This window comes from Oncorhynchus keta, chromosome 18 (genome assembly GCF_023373465.1).
Source record: "Oncorhynchus keta strain PuntledgeMale-10-30-2019 chromosome 18, Oket_V2, whole genome shotgun sequence".
Classification (NCBI taxonomy): Eukaryota; Metazoa; Chordata; class Actinopteri; order Salmoniformes; family Salmonidae; genus Oncorhynchus; species Oncorhynchus keta.
In genome coordinates this window covers 13,845,870-13,865,423 of record NC_068438.1, presented here as the reverse complement: position 1 = coordinate 13,865,423, position 19,554 = coordinate 13,845,870, and the positions used below count along the sequence as shown (strand labels likewise).

Genomic DNA, 19,554 nt, shown 5'->3' with positions numbered 1-19,554 from the left:
TCAAATGATGACCGAAATCAGCCTGCAGGCTCCTGGCCCGCCACAAGGAGTCGCTAGAGCGCGATGAGCCAACTATAGTCCCCCTAGCCAAACCCTCCCCTAACCCGGACAACGCTGGACTTATTGTGCGCCGCCCTATGGGACTCCCGGTCACAGCCGGTTGTGACACAGCCTGGGATCAAACCCGGTTCTGTAGTGACGCCTCAGTCTAAAGCGATGCAGTGCTTTAGACTGCTGCGCCACTCGGGAGGCCCACACCTTGTTATTTTTTATTGGACTTTTTTATTAATGTACTGCAATGTTGAGGGAGCAAGCACACAAGCATTTCACAACACATTTTATACCTGCTGTAAACTGTGTATGTGACGAATACAATAAGATTTTAAATAAGTTAACAAACAATCTCTCTCTCTCTCTACCATCTTCCATTCAGCCTCTTTCTCATTCCTAAAGTGATGTGTGTGTGTGTGTGTGTGTGTGTGTGTGTGTGTGTGTGTGTGTGTGTGTGTGTGTGTGTGTGTGTGTGTGTGTGTGTGTGTGTGTGTGTGTGTGTGTGTGTGTGTGTGTGTGTGTGTGTGTGTGTGTGTGCGCGTGCATGCATGCAGGCACTATCAGTAATTAGCACACCAATACAACAACGATATTTGCCTACAGCCAAGAGCGGAGACTGTTATGCTGATAAAGACCTCTTATGTTTCCACTCCCCCGTCATTTATAAAGAGACACTATGCATTGACCACTTTGAATGACCAATAAAGGACATTTATGATGCTTGCTTAAATCAGAACACATTGCAGTCAGGCACTATACTTGGGCAACACAATGGAGGTCATTTGCTACCATCGGGGTTGTGACTGAATAATGAAAGACTGCAAGTTCCATGTAAATGACACAGGACGATAATCATAAGACAATGATCTCAAGGGAAGACAGATGTAGTGCAGTCTCCAGTGTGGTTTTAAGCAGAACTATAGTTCACTTGGGAGAGAGGGAGAGGTTAGGATAAACAGGAGAGAGAGGGAGAGGTTAGGATAAACAGGGGAGAGAGGGAGAGGTTAGGATAAACAGGGGAGAGAGGGAGAGGTTAGGATAAACAGGAGAGAGAGGGAGAGGTTAGGATAAACAGGAGAGAGAGGGAGAGGTTAGGATAAACAGGGGAGAGAGGGAGAGGTTAGGATAAACAGGGGAGAGAGGGAGAGGTTAGGATAAACAGGGGAGAGAGGGAGAGGTTAGGATAAACAGGGGAGAGAGGGAGAGGTTAGGATAAACAGGAGAGAGAGGGAGAGGTTAGGATAAATGGAGGGGAGAGAGGGAGAGGTTAGGATAAACGGAGGGGAGAGAGGGAGAGGTTAGGATAAACGGAGGGGAGAGAGGGAGAGGTTAGGATAAACAGGGGAGGGAGAGGTTAGGATAAACAGGGGAGAGAGGGAGAGGTTAGGATAAACAGGAGAGAGAGGGAGAGGTTAGGATAAACAGGGGAGAGAGGGAGAGGTTAGGATAAACAGGGGAGAGAGGGAGAGGTTAGGATAAATGGAGGAGGGAGAGGTTAGGATAAACGGAGGGGAGAGAGGGAGAGGTTAGGATAAACAGGGGAGGGAGAGGTTAGGATAAACAGGGGAGAGAGGGAGAGGTTAGGATAAACGGAGGGGAGAGAGGGAGAGGTTAGGATAAACAGGAGAGAGAGGGAGAGGTTAGGATAAACGGAGGGGAGAGAGGGAGAGGTTAGGATAAATGGGAGAGAGGGAGAGGTTAGGATAAACAGGGGAGAGAGGGAGAGGTTAGGATAAACGGAGGGGAGAGAGGGAGAGGATAGGATAAACATGGGAGGGAGTTAGAGAGGGAGAGGCTAGGTTAAACAGGGGAGGGAGGGAGAGGTTAGGATAAACTGGAGAGAGGGAGAGGTTAGGATAAACAGGGGAGAGAGGGAGAGGTTAGGATAAACGGGAGAGAGGGAGAGGTTAGGATAAACGGGAGAGAGGGAGAGGTTAGGATAAACAGGGGAGAGAGGGAGAGGTTAGGATAAACAGGGGAGAGAGGGAGAGGTTAGGATAAACAGGGGAGAGAGGGAGAGGTTAGGATAAACGGGGGGGAGAGAGGGAGAGGTTAGGATAAACAGGGGAGAGAGGGAGAGGTTAGGATAAACAGGGGAGAGAGGGAGAGGTTAGGATAAACAGGGGAGAGAGGGAGAGGTTAGGATAAACGGAGGGGAGAGAGGGAGAGGTTAGGATAAACAGGGGAGAGAGGGAGAGGTTAGGATAAACAGGGGAGAGAGGGAGAGGTTAGGATAAACAGGGGACAGAGGGAGAGGTTAGGATAAACAGGGGAGAGAGGGAGAGGTTAGGATAAACAGGGGAGAGAGGGAGAGGTTAGGATAAACGGAGGGGAGAGAGGGAGAGGTTAGGATAAACGGAGGGGAGAGAGGGAGAGGTTAGGATAAACAGGGGAGAGAGGGAGAGGTTAGGATAAACAGGGGAGAGAGGGAGAGGTTAGGATAAACGGAGGGGAGAGAGGGAGAGGATAGGATAAACATGGGAGGGAGGTAGAGAGGAGAGGCTAGGTTAAACAGGGGAGGGAGGGAGAGGTTAAACAGGGGAGAGAGGGAGAGGCTAGGTTAAACAGGGGAGGGAGGGGATAAACAGGGGTGAGAAGGAGAGGATAGGATAAACAAGGGAGAGAGGGAGAGGATAGGATAAACAAGGGAGAGAGGGAGAGGATAGGATAAACAAGGGAGAGGATAGGATAAACAAGGGAGAGAGGGAGAGGATAGGATAAACAAGGGAGCGAGGGAGAGGTTAGGATAAACAGGGGAGAGAGGGAGAGGATAGGATAAACAAGGGAGCGAGGGAGAGGTTAGGATAAACAAGGGAGAGGATAGGATAAACAAGGGAGAGAGGGAGAGGATAGGATAAACAAGGGAGAGAGGGAGAGGATAGGATAAACAAGGGAGAGGATAGGATAAACAAGGGAGAGAGGGAGAGGATAGGATAAACAAGGGAGAGGATAGGATAAACAAGGGAGAGAGGGAGAGGATAGGATAAACAAGGGAGCGAGGGAGAGGTTAGGATAAACAGGGGAGAGAGGGAGAGGATAGGATAAACAAGGGAGAGGATAGGATAAACAAGGGAGAGAGGGAGAGGATAGGATAAACAAGGGAGAGAGGGAGAGGATAGGATAAACAAGGGAGAGGATAGGATAAACAAGGGAGAGAGGGAGAGGATAGGATAAACAAGGGAGCGAGGGAGAGGTTAGGATAAACAAGGGAGAGAGGGAGAGGATAGGATAAACAAGGGAGAGAGGGAGAGGATAGGATAAACAAGGGAGAGGATAGGATAAACAAGGGAGAGAGGGAGAGGATAGGATAAACAAGGGAGCGAGGGAGAGGTTAGGATAAACAGGGGAGAGAGGGAGAGGATAGGATAAACAAGGGAGCGAGGGAGAGGTTAGGATAAACGGGGGGAGAGGGAGAGGTTAGGATAAATAGGGAAGGGAGGGAGGGGAGAGAGGGAGAGGTTAGGATAAACAGGGGAGAGAGGGAGAGGGGATAGGATAAACAGGGGAGATATGTTAAGGCTAGGTTAAACGGGAGGGAGGGAATAAACAGGGGAGAGGGAGAGGATAGGATAAACAGGGGAGAGAGAGAGGATATGATAAACAGGGGAGAGGGAGAGGATAGGATAAACAGGGGGGAGAGAGAGGATAGGATAAACAGGGGAGAGGGAGAGAGGATAGGATAAACAGGGGAGAGGGAGGATAGGATAAACAGGGGAGAGAGAGAGGATAGGATAAACAGGGGAGAGAGAGAGGATAGGATAAACAGGGGAGAGAGAGAGGATATGATAAACAGGGGAGAGGGAGAGGATAGGATAAACAGGGGGGAGAGAGAGGATAGGATAAACAGGGGAGAGGGAGGATAGGATAAACAGGGGAGAGAGAGAGGATAGGATAAACAGGGGGGAGAGAGAGGATAGGATAAACAGGGAGAGGGAGAGAGAGGATAGGATAAACAGGGGGGAGAGAGAGGATAGGATAAACAGGGGAGAGGGAGAGAGGATAGGATAAACAGGGGAGAGGGAGATAGGATAGGATAAACAGGGGAGAGAGAGAGGATAGGATAAACAGGGGAGAGGGAGAGGATAGGATAAACAGGGGAGAGGGAGAGGATAGGATAAACAGGGGAGAGAGAGAGGATAGGATAAACAGGGGAGAGGGAGAGGATAGGATAAACAGGGCAGAGGGAGAGAGGATAGGATAAACAGGGGAGAGGGAGAGGATAGGATAAACAGGGGGGAGAGAGAGGATAGGATAAACAGGGGAGAGGGAGAGAGGATAGGATAAACAGGGGAGAGGGAGAGGATAGGATAAACAGGGGGGAGAGAGAGGATAGGATAAACAGGGGAGAGGGAGAGGATAGGATAAACAGGGGGGAGAGAGAGAGCATAGGATAAACAGGGGAGAGAGGGGGGATACGATAAACAGGGGGGAGAGAGAGGATAGGATAAACAGGGGAGAGGGAGAGAGGATAGGATAAACAGGGGAGAGAGGGAGGATAGGATAAACAGGGGGGAGGGAGAGAGGGAGAGATTAGGATAAACAGGGGAGAGGGAGAGAGGATAGGATAGGGTAATCAGGGGAGGGATGGAGAGGGGATAGGATAAACAGGGGAGGGCTGGAGAGGGGATAGGATAAACAGGGGAGAGAGAGAGAGGCTAGGATAAACAGGGGAGAGAGAGAGGGGATAGGATAAACAGGGGAGGTCTGGAGAGGGGATAGGATAAACAGGGAGAGAGAGAGAGGCTAGGATAAACAGGGGAGGGATGGAGAGGGGAGAGGTTAGGATAAACAGGGGAGAGAGGGAGAGATTAGGATAAACGGGAGAGAGAGAGAGGCTAGGATAAACAGGGGAGGGATGGAGAGGGGGAGAGGTTAGGATAAACAGGGAGAGAGAGAGAGGCTAGGATAAACAGGGGAGAGAGGGAGGGGATAGGATAAACAGGGGAGGGCTGGAGAGGGATAGGATAAACAGGGGAGAGAGAGAGGCTAGGATAAACAGGGGAGGGATGGAGAGGGGGAGAGGTTAGGATAAACAGGGGAGAGAGGGAGAGATTAGGATAAACGGGAGAGGGAGGGAGGATAGGATAAACAGGGGAGGGATGGAGGGGATAGGATAAACAGGGGAGGGATGGAGAGGGGGAGAGGTTAGGATAAACAGGGAGAGAGGGAGAGATTAGGATAAACGGGAGAGGGAGGGAGGATAGGATAAACAGGGGAGGGCTGGAGAGGGGATAGGATAAACAGGGGAGGGAGGGAGAGGGGGAGAGGTTAGGATAAACAGGGGAGAGAGGGAGAGATTAGGATAAACGGGAGAGGGAGGGAGGATAGGATAAACAGGGGAGGGATGGAGAGGGGATAGGATAAACAGGGGAGGGATGGAGAGGGGGAGAGGTTAGGATAAACAGGGGAGAGGGAGAGATTAGGATAAACGGGAGAGGGAGGGAGGATAGGATAAACAGGGGAGGGATGGAGAGGGGATAGGATAAACAGGGGAGGGATGGAGAAGGGGGAGAGGTTAGAATAAACAGGGGAGAGGGGAGAGTATAGGATAACAGGGGAGAGAGGGAGAGGTTAGGATAAACATGGGAGAGAGGGAGAGGTTAGAATAAACAGGGGAGGGAGGGAGAGGGGAGAGTATAGGATAACAGGGGAGAGAGGAAGAGGTGAGGATAAACAGGGGAGAGAGGGAGAGGGGAGAGTATAGGATAACAGGGGAGAGGGACAGGTTAGGATAAACAGGTGAGAGAGGGAGAGGTTAGAATAAATAGGGGAGGGAGGGAGAGGTTAGAATAAATAGGGGAGGGAGGGAGAGGTTAGAATAAACAGGGGAGGGAGGGAGAGGTTAGAATAAATAGGGGAGGGAGAGGTTAGAATAAACAGGGGAGGGGGGAGAAGGGAGAGTATAGGATAACAGGGGAGAAAGGGAGAGGTTAGGATAAACAGGGGAGGGAGGGAGAGGGGGAGAGGTTAGGATAAACAGGGGAGGGAGGGAGAGCACTATGCAAACACACACACTCACACACATATACACATACACACAGGAAGGTACCAGTACATGCAATACAGGGCTCTTACTTGATGGCAGTCTCCTCAGGCACCTCTAGAGAGAGAGTCAGAGTTCCAGAGGTCAGCTCACACAGCTCAGGACTCACACAGTGCAGTCCCTCCGTCACCTGCAACAGGAACACAAACATACACACATATGCATGCATGGATACACAGAGACACACATACACACAGGCACTCACATACATGGAAATACACAAAGATACACACATGAGGCAGCAAGTGGATAAATGTCATTATTTTATAAGACAAATAAAGAAGTTCTGCGAACTCTGAACCTTGCTAGCTGGTCAGCTGGACTGTTGGGACTAAGAGAGTACAGGTAGCATTCATCTCTGACCTGTTCTTTCTCCCACTGCACCACCAAGAGTCTCTGTCCAGCCTTAGGCTGCCACGGTTGCAGCGTCGGAGGTGCCTGCGTGGTGCTGGACACTGTTGTTGGCTGGGAGGGCTGAGTGGCGGTTGTGGGTGTGGCGGGTGTGGCCTGTTCGGGGGCAGGGGGTGTGGCAGGATCCCAGTTGGAGACAGGCAGCAGGTCCAAGGTGCCCTGCTCACACTTCTCCCCCTCGTACCCCTCGCTGCACTCGCAGGTGTACTCCTCGCTCTCACCACTGCGGCTACAGTTGCCATGGAAACATGGGCTGTTGGCACAGGGGTCTCTGAAAAACTGACAACACAAAGAGGAAAGGGAAAATGACTATAGATGACATGGGAAACGAAACGTCCATTTCAGACTCAATATATAAACCACTGTATATTATGGTTGCATCTCAAACAACCACTACTTCACAGGACTCTGGTCAAAAGTAGTACACTACATAGGGAATATGGTGTCAATCGAAACGTAGGCTGTATCCTCACTATTCTGTAACAGCCATCACCATTGGCTCAGAGGATTCTCCCCTTGTCCATTATTAACACCTGGATGTTTATTACAACTTTTCCTGCTTAGGCTGCAAAACCAAGAGTGGCAGAGAGTGCAATGTTCCACGGCAGTTTTATATTTGCAGCACGTCTAAGATAAGAGAGCTCAGTTTACCAAATCTAATTTTCAATCCTCCTATCATGTCTCTCCTTTCTTCCTTCATGTTCTTTTCCCTCTTTCTTGTCTACTTTGCTTTTCACTCTCTCTACTTGCGAAAGCCTGTTGCAAATATGTCCAGTCGTCACATGCTAGCTGTATTGTTCTTGTAAAGGCCACAACAAATGATACATTAATGCACAGTTATAAACAGGCTTCCCGGTAACAGGCTTCCCGGTAACAGACTTCCCGGTAACAGGCTTCCCAGTTATGTCCATAAGTAATCAGAAATGTTCCGCGAACAAACCTAGGGTTTGAACTCATATGTGTAACCAGAGGCAGAAGGTTTGTCACTATCACGCACACATTACTTTAATGGACCCTGGCAGTCTCTTTCATGCTGCTTTCTCCCATTAATAATTCACCATATTTAGAGAGAGAAAAAAACTCTGACAAAAGTGTTTGAAGGTGAGAGAAGATAAAGCTAAGTAGGTTCCAAGATGGCGTAGCAGTCGGATGTGTGTTTTGTCTTGTCCTGTCCCGTGTAAATATTGTTTTCCTCTGGGGTTTTTTCGTATATATTTCATACATATTTCCATCTCACTTTCCATCTACGGACTGAATATACTCTCCTGCAACCCGCCTCACCCAATGTGGTACGGATCTGCTATTTTTATATAGAAGCGGAACCCCCATCAGCAGCTAGCCAGCTAACTAGCTACTAGCTAGTAGTCAGTTAGCTACTGCTAGCGGTCTTCACCGTTAACTCGGACACCAGCCAGCCTCAGCTCAATACCTGCCAGTCTGCACAGTGCAATATCAACCCAGAGCATATCGGACTGATTTTTCTCTACCACATCTCCGGATTCCTATCGCAAGCTCTGAACCTTTACACCGGATCATCGCAGCTAGCTAGCTGCAATCAGAGTGGCTACACCTGGCTAACGTCTCTGTCCCGAAGCAAGGACCAGTTAGCCTTGAGCTAGTCTCATCTCCCGGCTACACGAGATGGTCCACCAGCTAATTCTTGGGCTACAATACCTCTTTTGCGAATTGGCCTGGACCCTTTACTGCCAACACGGAGCCCCACCGATCCATCGTGACTGGTCTGCCGATGTAATCGTCCGAGGTGATTTCAACAAGCTTTTCCATTGTGACGCCTGAATCGCCATGTCTCCAGCTCGCCTAGCGTAGTAGCGATGACTGAAACGGCTCCCTGGCTCACCTATTGCTACTCATTGGACCCTACGATCACTCGGCTACACATGCCTCTCCCTAATGTTAATATGCCTTGTCTATTGCTGTTTCGGTTAGGGATTATTGTCTTATTTCACTGTAGAGCCCCCAGCCCTGCCCAACATGCCTTAGATAGCCCTTTTGTCCCACCCCCACACACGCGGTGACCTCACCTGGCTTAACTGATGCCTCTCGAGACAAAACCTCTCTCATCGTCTCTCAATGCCTAGGTTAACACAAATCCTACCATACCCTTGTCTGTACATTATGCCTTGAATCGATTCTTCCACGCCCAGAAATCTGCTCCTTTTACTCTCTGTTCTGAACGCACTCGACGACCCGTTCTTTTAGCCTTTAGCCGTACTCTTATATTACTCCTCCTCTGTTACTCTGGTAATGTAGAGGTTAACGCAGGCTCTGCAGCCCTCAGCACCACTCCCATTCCCCAGGCGCTCTCATTTGTTAACTTCTGTAACCGTAAAAGCCTTGGTTTCATGCATGTTAACATCAGAAGCCTCCTCCCTAAGTTTGTTTTATTCACTGCTTTAGCACACTCCGTCAACCCGGATGTCCTAGCCGTGTCTGAATCCTGGCTTAGGAAGGCCACCAAAATCCTGAAATTTCCATCCCCAACCACAACCTTTTCCTGACAAGATAGATCTGCCAAAGGGGGTCGGAGTTGCAATCTACCACAGAGATAGCCTGCAGAGTTCTGTTATAATATAATAATAATAATATATGCCATTTAGCGGACGCTTTTATCCAAAGCGACTTACAGTCATGTGTGCATACATTCTATGTATGGGTGGTCCCGGGAATCGAACCCACTACCCTGGCGTTACAAGCGCCATGCTCTACCAACTGAGCTACAGGATAGTTATACTATCCAGGTCTGTGCACAAACAATTCAACCTTCTACTTTTAAAAATCCACCTTTCCAGAAACAAGTCTCTCAACGTTGCAGCTTGTTATAGACCCCCCTCAACCCCCAGCTGTGCCCTGGACACCAAACGTGAATTGATTGCCCCCCATATATCTTCAGAGTTCATACTGTTAGGCGACCTAAACTGGGATATGCTTAACACCCCGGCCATCCAACAATCTAAGCTAGATGCCCTCAATCTCACACAAATTATCAAGGAGCCTACCAGGTACAACCCTTAAATCGGTAACCATGGGCACCCTCTTAAATATCATCCTGACAAACTTGCCCTCTAAATACACCTCTGCTGTCTTCAACCAGGATCTCAGATATCACTGCCTAATTGCCTGCATCCGTAATGGGTCCGCGGTCAAATGACCACCCCTCACCACTGTCAAACGCTCCCTAAAACACTTCAGTGAGCAGGCCTTTCAAATCGACCTGGCCTGGGTATCCTAGAAGGCTATATTTTTCAAACAGAAAATTGCATCCTGTTATCTTTGTTCTTGCTCTTTTTAACCCCAATATCTCTACTTGCACATCATCATCTGCACATCTATCACGCCAGTGTTAATGCTAAATTGTAATTATTTCGCCTCTATGGTCTATTTATTGCCTTACTTCCCTAATCTTCTACATTTGCACATAAATGTACATAAACTCAGCACAAAAAGAAACATCCTGTTTTCAGGACCCTGTCTTTCAAAGATAAATAGTAAAAATCTAAATAACTTCACAGCTGTTCATTGTAAAGGGTTTAAACACTGTTTCCCATGCTTGTTCAATTAACTACAAACAATGACTGAACATGCACCTGTGGAACGGTCGTTAAGACATTAACAGCTTACAGACGGTAGGCAATTATGGTCACAGTTATAAAAACTTAGGACACCAAAGAGGCCTTTCTACTGACTCTGAAAAACACCAAAAGAAAGATGCCCAGGGTCCCTGCCCATCTGTGTGAACGTGCCTTAGGCATGCTGCAAGGAGGCATGAGGACTGCAGATGTGGCCAGGGCATAAATTGCAATGTCCATACTGTGAGACGCCTAAGACAGCGCTACAGGGAAACAGAACGGACAGCTGATCGTCCTCGCAGTGGCAGACCACATGTAACAACACCTGCACAGGATCGGTACATCCGAACATCACACATGCGGGACAGGTACAGGATGGAAACAACTGCCGAGTTACACCAAGAATGCACAATCCCTCCATCAGTGCTCAGACTGTCCACAATAGGCTGAAAGATGCTGGACTGAGGGCTTGTAGGCTTGTTGTAAAGCAGGTCCTCACCAGACATCACCAGCAACAACGTAACCTATGGGCACAAACCCACTGTTGCTGGACCAGACAGGACTGGCAAAAAGTGCTCTTCATTGACAAGTCACAGTTTTGTCTCACCGGGGTTGATGGTCGTATTGTCGTTTATCGTCGAAAGGGATGAGCAGGATCGAGGCCTGTACTCTGGAGCGGGATCGATATTGAGGTGGAGGGTCAGTTATGGTCTTGGGCGGTGTGTCACAGACTCATGGGACTGAGCTTGTTGTCATTGAAGACATCCTCCTCCCTCATGTGGTACCCTTCCTGCAGGCTCATCCTGACATGACCCTCCAGCATGACAATGCCACCAGCCATACTGCTCGTTCTGTGCGTGATTTCCTGCAAGACAGGAACGTCAGTGTTCTGTCACGGCCAGGGAAGAGCCTGGATCTCAATCCCATTGAGCACGTCTGGGACCTGTTGGATAGGAGGGTGAGGGCAAGGGCCATTCCCCCCAGAAATGTCTGGGAACTTGCAGGTGCCTTGGTGGAAGACTGGGGTAACATCTCACAGCAAGAACTGGCAAATCTGGTGCAGTCCATGAGGAGGAGATGCACTGCAGTACTTAATGCAGCTGGTGGCCACACCAGATACTTTTGATTTTGACCCCCCCTTCCCTTGTTCAGGGACACATTATTCCATTTATGTTAGTCACATGTCTGTGGAACTTGTTCAGTTTATGTCTCAGTTGTTGAATCTTATGTTCATACAAGTATTTACACATGGTAAGTTTGCTGAAAATAAACGCAGTTGACAGTGAGAGGACGTTTCTTTTTTTGCTGAGTTTAAATGTTTCTGTTGAGTTATTGACTGTACGTTTGTTTATGTGTAACTCTGGTGTTGTTTTTGTCGCACTGCTTTGCTTTATCTTGGCCAGGTCGCAGTTGTAAATAAGAACTTATTCTTAACTGGCCTACCTGGTTAAATAAAGGTGAAAAAAAAGTAAAAGCCATGTTGACTCCAGTCCAGGACTCATTGGTAATATTCATTATGCACCTAATGGAAAACGGACTGAAAGAAAAAGAGACATCTGAACTTGTCTAAAAATAAACCCTTCTTGTTTTCCGTTGCAAAATGTTTTGTCATTGAGTGTGCCCTCAATGAATACGACCCTTGCTTTTGTTATGTGTGAGGAATGGTTCTGTAACCACCGTTGGTGGAAGGTGAGTGTCACGAACCTCGCTGAAGAGGGTGCCTCTTCCTGTTCGGGCGGGGCTCGGCGGTCGTCGTCACCGGCCTATTAGCTGCCATCGATTCCTTTTCCATTTGTGTTGGTTAGTGGTTAATTGGGTACACCTGATTTGTATTAGGGTTTGTTTGTAGGGTATTTAAGGGCACTAGGCCCGCTGGGTATTTTGTGCGGGCTTGTTTTTTGTTACTCTGTGTTTGATGGTGTGATTTGTTTTCTTATCTTTATTCTCTGGTCTTTTTTTGTCCTGTTGTTTTGGACTGGCAACCTGTATACGCCCTGTGTGTTAGCGTGATCATTTTTCGGTTGCACCGGTGTAATACATTTCATAAATGACAGAACCCTGCTCTCTGCGCCTGATTCCATCCACCACTCTTAGTTTTTCGTAACAGAAGCCCGCACTGAAGAAATGGAGTCAGCAGGAGCAGCGACCACCCCTCTCCCCACTATGGAGGAGCGCGTCCATCACCACACAGCTGTCCTCCATCGGATTGGTACAGCGATGGATCAGATGATGGAGAGGATGGAACGATGGGAGAGGAGTGGTCTACCGACATCTATCTCAGCTCTCCCACTGCCGACACCACCTTCAACACCTACTCCACCTACGTCGTCCTCTGGGTCCAGCGCACTGCGTCTCTCCCCCGAGGGAGTACGATGGAGCAGCGGCTGGGTGCCAGGGATTTCTGCTCCAGCTAGAGCTCTACCTGGCTACCGTGCGTCCGGCTCCCTCGGGTGAGGAGAGTGTGGGCCTCCTCGTCTCCTGTTTAACGGGCAAGGCCCTGGACTGGGCTAACGCGGTTTGGAACAGTCCAGACTCGGCTTGGGACAACTACCTGGAGTTCACCCGCCGTTTCCGAGCTGTGTTCGATCATCCACCAGAGGGTAAAGCGGCGGGTGAGCGACTGTTCCACCTCAGACAGGAGATGAGGAGCGCGCAGGACTTTGCGTTGGAGTTTAGGACCCTAGCTGCTGGTGCTGGGTGGAATGACAGGGCCCTGATGGACCATTTACCGGTCTAGTCTCCGGGAGGATGTCCGCGGGGAGCTAGCTTGCAGAGACACTCTGCAAGCTCTCTCCCTGGATGAACTTATAGACATGTCTATTCGATTGGACAACCTGCTAGCTGCCCGCGGGCGTTCAGAAGGGGTCCTGTTAATTCCACCTTCCAGCTCTCCCACTCCCACTCAGATGGAGTTGGGAGGAGCTGCATCTAGGGGGACCAGAGGGGGCTCCTCCTGATCCTATTGTGGACGGAGAGGACACACTTCGGACCGGTGTTGGAGGAGTCCCTCTGGGAGTCGAGATGGTCGGCGGAACACTCCTCGGCCACCCCAGGTGAGTAAGCACCAAACTCACTCAGAGCTCCCTGTTGGTCACATGTTTTTGTTAATTTTTTTCCCTGCGTTTTTCCCCTCTCTTCAGCATAAGGAGCTAGTCGATTCAGGCGCAGTTGGGAGTTTTATGGATTGTGGACTCGCCCGTAAATTGGGTATTCTGTTAGTGCAGATAGACCCACCTGTCCCCGTGCACTCCTTAGATAGCTGACCGTTAGGGTCAGGGCTGGTCAGGGAGGCCACGATTCCGCTGGACATGGTAACGCAGGGGAATCATAGGGAGAGGATCAGTTTCTACCTTATTGATTCACCTGGGTTCCCGGTGGTGTTGGGGGTTCCCTGGCTGGCTATTCACAATCCCGTTATTTCCTGGAAACAGGGGGCTCTTAAGGGGTGTTCAGAGAGGTGTATAGGAGTTTCCATCGATGCCACGACGGTGGAGAGTCCAGACCAGGTTTCCACCGTGCGCATTCCCCCAGAATATGCCGATTTGGCAATCGCTTTTAGTAAGAAGAAAGCGACCAAATTACCACCTCATCGACGGTGGGATAAACCTCCAGTAGAACGCTGCACTTCCCCGGAGTCATGTGTACCCACTGTCACAGGAGGAGACGTTGGCTATGGAGACATATGTCACGGAAGCTCTGAGACAGGGGTACATTCGGCCCTCCATGTCACCCGTCTCCTCCAGTTTCTTTTTTGTGTGGAAAAAGGAGGGAGGTCTGCGTCCGTGCATTGATTATCGAGGTCTCAATTCGATCACCGTGGGTTTTAGTTATCCGCTACCTCTCATCGCTACGGCGGTGGAATCATTCCACGGAGCGCGTTTCTTCACAAAACTGGACCTCAGGAGCGCGTATAATCTGGTGCGTATTCGGGGAGGAGACGAGTGGAAAACAGCGTTTAGTACCACATCAGGCCACTATGAGTACCTCGTCATGCCGTATGGGTTGAAGAATGCTCCAGCCGTCTTCCAATCCTTTGTAGATGAGATTCTTAGGGACTTGCACGGGCAGGGTGTGGTAGTCTATATTGATGACATCTTGATTTATTCTACCCACGCGCCGCGCATGTTTCCTTGGTGCGCAGGGTTCTTGGGCGACTGCTGGAGCATGACCTATACGTCAAGGCTGAGAAATGTGTGTTCTCCAAACTAGCCGTTTCCTTCCTGGGTTATCGCATTTCCAGCTCGGGGATGATGATGGAGTGTGACCGCGTTAACGCTGTGCGTAATTGGCCGACTCCGACCACGGTAAAGAAGGTGCAGCGGTTTTTAGGGTTTGCCAATTACTACCGGAGGTTTATCCGGGGTTTTGGTCAAGTGGCGGCGCCCATTACCTCACTGCTGAAGGGGGGACCGGTGCATCTGCGGTAGTCAGCAGAGGCTGATGGAGCCTTCAACCAGTTGAAGGTACTGTTCACCGGAGCTCCCGTGTTGGCGCATCCGGACCCTTCGTTAGTATTCATAGTGGAGGTGGATGCGTCCGAGGCTGGAGTTGGAGCCGTGCTGTCTCAGCGCTCGGGCACGCCACCGAAGCTCCGTCCCTGCGCTTTCTTTTCTAAGAAGCTGGGTCCGGCGGAGCGGAACTATGATGTGGGGGATCGGGAGTTACTAGCTATGGTCAAGGCCCTGGAGGTGTGGAGACACTGGCTTGAGGGGGCTAAACACCCTTTTCTCATCTGGACTGACCACCGTAATCTGGAGTATATTCGGGAAGCGAGGAGACTGAATCCACGTCAGGCTAGGTGGGCCATGTTCTTTACACATTTTAGATTTACGATCTCTTACAGACCAGGTTCCCTCAATACTAAGGCTGACGCGCTGTCCCGTCTCTATGACACCGAGGACCGGTCCATCGAACCCACTCCCATCCTTCCAGCCTCTCGGCTGGTGGCCCCAGTGGTATGGGAGGTGGACGCGGACATCGAGCGGGCGTTGAGGGTTGAACCTGCGCCTATACAGTGTCCAACTGGTCGAAATTACGTACCGCTTGGTGTCCGTGATAAATTGATTCGGTGGGCTCACACACTACCGTCTGCAGGTCATCCGGGGATTGATAGGACAGTGCGGGGTCTTAGGGGGAAATACTGGTGGCCCACTTTAGCTAGGGATGTGAGGCTCTATGTCTCCTCCTGTTCAGTATGCGCCCAGAGTAAGGCTCCTAGGCACCTTCCTAGAGGGAAGTTACAGCCCCTCCCGGTTCCACAACGGCCATGGTCCCATCTCTCGGTAGATTTCCTTACTGATCTTCCCCCATCTCAGGGGAACACTACCGTTCTAGTCGTTGTGGATCGGTCCTGCCGTCTCCTCCGATTGCCTGGTCTTCCTACGGCCCTACAGACTGCAGAGGCTCTATTTACCCACGTCTTCCGGCACTATGGGGTACCAGAGGATATAGTCTCCGATCGGGGTCCCCAGTTCACGTCCCGGGTTTGGAAGGCGTTTATGGAGCGTCTGGGGATCTCGGTCAGCCTTACCTCTGGTTATCACCCCGAAAGTAATGGGCAAGTGGAGAGAGTAAACCAGGAAGTGGGTAGGTTTCTGAGGTCGTATTGCCAGGACTGGCCAGGAGAATGGGCGAGGTACGTTCCGTGGGCAGAATTGGCCCAGAACTCTCTTCGGCATTCGTCTACGAATATGTCGCCATTCGAATGTGTACTGGGCTACCAGCCAGTCCTGGCTCCGTGGCATCAGTCAGACCGAGGCTCCTGCAGTGGAGGAGTGGGTAAAGCGCTCTAGAGAGACCTGGCGGGCAGTCCAGGATTCTCTCAGGCAGGCCAGTGAACGGCAGAAGAGAGACGCTTACCACCACCGCAGTGAGGCCCCGGGGTTCGCACCAGGGGACAGGGTCTGGCTCTCGACCCGAAACCTGCCCCTCCGCCTGCCCTGCCGGAAGCTGGGGCCGCAGTGTGTGGGGCCATTTAAAGTCCTGAGGAGGATAAACGAGGTTTGTTATAGATTGCAACTTCCCTCTTATAATCGCATTAACCCCTCGTTTCATGTGTCTCTCCTCAGGCCGGTGGTAGCTGGTCCCCTACAAGACAATGAGGTACCGGAGGTCCCTCCACCCCCTCTGGACATCGAGGGGTCCCCGGCGTACACAGTACGAGCAATTCTGGACTCGAGACGCCGGGTGAGGGGTCTGCAGTACCTCGTGGACTGGGAGGGGTACGGTCCGGAGGAGAGGTGATGGGTACCGGGGAGGGACATTTTAGAGCCTTCCCTCTTGAGGGATTTCTTCCGCCTCCACCCGGATCGGCCCGCGCCTCGTCCTCCGGGTCGTCCTCGAGGCCGGGGTCGGCGCGCTGCGGGAGCCGCGCGTCGGGGGGTACTGTCATGAACCTCGCTGAAGAGGGTGCCTCTTCCTGTTCGGGCGGGGCTCGGCGGTCGTCGTCACCGGCCTATTAGCTGCCATCGATTCCTTTTCCATTTGTGTTGGTTAGTGGTTAATTGGGTACACCTGTTTTGTATTAGGGTTTGTTTGTAGGGTATTTAAGGGCACTAGGCCCGCTGGGTATTTTGTGCGGGCTTGTTTTTTGTTACTCTGTGTTTGATGGTGTGATTTGTTTTCTTATCTTTATTCTCTGGTCTTTTTTTGTCCTGTTGTTTTGGACTGGCAACCTGTATACGCCCTGTGTGTTGGCGTGATCATTTTTCGGTTGCACCGGTGTAATAAATTTCATAAACGACAGAACCCTGCTCTCTGCGCCTGATTCCATCCACCACTCTTAGTTTTTCGTAACAGTGAGGACCAAGATGCAGCGTGGTAAGTGTTCATCATTATTTTAATAAACTGAACACTAAATACAACAAGGAACAAAAGAAACAACCGAAACAGCTCCGTCAGGTGAAAAACACACTAAACAGAAAATAACTACCCACAACCCATAGTGGGAAAACAGGCTGCCTAAGTATGGTTCTCAATCAGAGACAACGATTGACAGCTGCCTCTGATTGGGAAACATACCAGGCCAAAACCAGAAATACAAAACATAGAACAAAAACATAGAAAAAAGAACATAGAACGCCCACCCTAGTCACACCCTGGCCAACCAAAATAGAGAATAAAAAGCCTCTCTATGGCCAGGGCGTGACAGGTTCTTACAGGAGTCAAACATCTTTCTTCCCACCACAGAATTCCAGAAGCACCAGATATCTGCCACCTCAGGCAGTCACACCATTCAAACGTGTGTGTGACTCAGTTCCCATTAGCAAAAGAAACAGAACAAAAGTCTGAGAGTGTGTGAACAGCATGCTGATGATACTCATGTAGAATCCCCAAGTGTGTGTGTGTGTGTGTGTGTGTGTGTGTGTGTGTGTGTGTGTGTGTGTGTGTGTGTGTGTGTGTGTGTGTGTGTGTGTGTGTGTGTGTGTGTGTGTGTGTGTGTGTGTGTGTGTGTGTGTGTGTGTGTGTGATTGTGTGATTGTGTGAGATTGTTTGTGAAACTATGTGTGAGAGCGTCATTAACAGCCCTGCTTTCCCTAAGACTGACTCACTTCTTATTAGCACTAAACTCTCTCAAGTGTTTTCTCATGAGTCTCTATCAGAACCACTTAGAGCACTACACTGGAGGCGCACAGGGGCCCAACAGCCCACTCCACAACCCCTCAGAGAGACTGCTGACCTGGTCACACAGCTGTAGCACGGCCCACAGACCCAACCACCGCAACCAAGACACACTAGGAAAACTGCCTCTGACGGCTAGCACCACACTCCCTCTGGATTACAGGTCGACCAATTAATCGGCATAGCCAATTAATTAGGTCTGATTTCAAGTTTTCATAACAATCGGTAATCTGCCTTTTTGGACGCCGATTATGGCCGATTACATTGCAATCCACGAGGAAACCACGCTGACCACCTGTTACGCGAGTGCAACATCAAAAGGACCAAGTTGCTAGCTAGCATTAAACTTATCTTATAAAAAACAATCAATCTTCACATAATCACTAGTTAACTACACATGGTTCATGATATTACTAGGGTTGTAGCTCCCTTCAGTAACCACGAGCACAACCGTTCCTTGATTTTAACTGGCGGCTTTATGCTGTAGTTTTAGTCAGAATTATCACCTTCCGTGATAACTATAAAGTAAATGAAAAATACAGTTAAGCACACTCTTACAGCCTTCTTATCTTACGAGTGACTTATTAGCTTGGTATAACTCTGAAGTGCTTACATACATAACAGTTTAACCGGCGTTATAACGGGTTCAGATTAAACACATGAATAACGGAAAAAATACCTCATTGGCTGCTTATTACAGAAGGGAGGAAATCAAACTTCACACTTATTATTCCTGGCATGAATTCACACTTCATCCTAACATACACTCTGACGAAGGTCGAAAGCCATGCGTCCTCCGAAACACAACCCAACCAAGCCGCACTGCTTCTTAACACAGCGCACATCCAACCCGGGAAGCCAGCCACACCGATGTGTCGGAGGAAACACTGTGCACCTGGCGACCTTGGTTAGCGTTCACTGTGCCCGACCCACCACAGGAGTCGCTGGTGCGCGATGAGACAAGGATAACCCTACCAGCCAAACCCTCCCTAACCCAGACGACGCTAGGCCAATTGTGCGTCGCCCCACGGACCTCACGGCAGTGGCCGGCTGCGACAGAGCCTGGGCACGAACCCAGAGTCTCTGGTGGCACAGCAAGCACAAAATGATATTTTAAGGATTTGACCATATTAATGACCAAAGGCTCGTATTTCTGTGTGTTTATTATATTATAATTAAGTATATGATTTGATATTTGATAGAGCAGTCTGACTGAGCGGTGGTAGGCAGCAGCAGGCTCGTAAGCATTCATTCAAACAGCACTTTCCTGCATTTGCCAGCAGCTCTTAGCAATGCTTGAAGCACAGCACTGTTTATGACTTCAAGCCTATCAACTCCCGAGATTAGGCTGGCAATACTAAAGTGCCTATTAGAACATCCAATAGTCAAAGGTATATGAAATACAAATGGTATAGAGAGAAATGGTCTTATAATTCCTATTATAACTACAACCTAAAACTTCTTAACTGGGAATATTGAAGACTCATGTTAAAATGAACCACCAGCTTTCATATGTTCTCATGTTCTGAGCAAGGAACTTAAACGTTAGCTTTTTTACACATTTTGCACTTTCACTTTCTTCTCCAACACTGTGTTTTTGCATTACTTAAACCAAATTGAACATGTTTCATTATTTATTTGAGACTAAATTGATTTTATTTATGTATTATATTAAGTTAAAATTGTTCATTCAGTATTGTTGTAATTGTCATTATTACAAATATAAAAATCGTCCGATTAATCGGTATCAGCTTTTTTTGGGGTCCTCCAATAATCGTTATCGGCGTTGAAAAATCATAATAGGTCGACCTCTAGTCTGGATACAGTATATACTGTAGGCTA

At 49.4% G+C, this 19,554-nt stretch overlaps 1 protein-coding gene across 1 annotated transcript in view; it reads right to left on the bottom strand.

Annotated features, from left to right (window-relative positions):
• Positions 1–19,554, bottom strand: part of LOC118397316 (delta and Notch-like epidermal growth factor-related receptor) — a 74,022-nt gene that overhangs the window by 26,785 nt on the left and 27,683 nt on the right. The window contains exons 2-3 of the mRNA XM_035791961.1: positions 6,458–6,784; positions 6,127–6,224 (exon numbers count right to left, since the gene is read on the bottom strand). Of these exons, the coding sequence (XP_035647854.1) occupies positions 6,127–6,224; positions 6,458–6,784 (425 nt within the window). The remainder of the gene's footprint in view (positions 1–6,126; positions 6,225–6,457; positions 6,785–19,554) is intronic.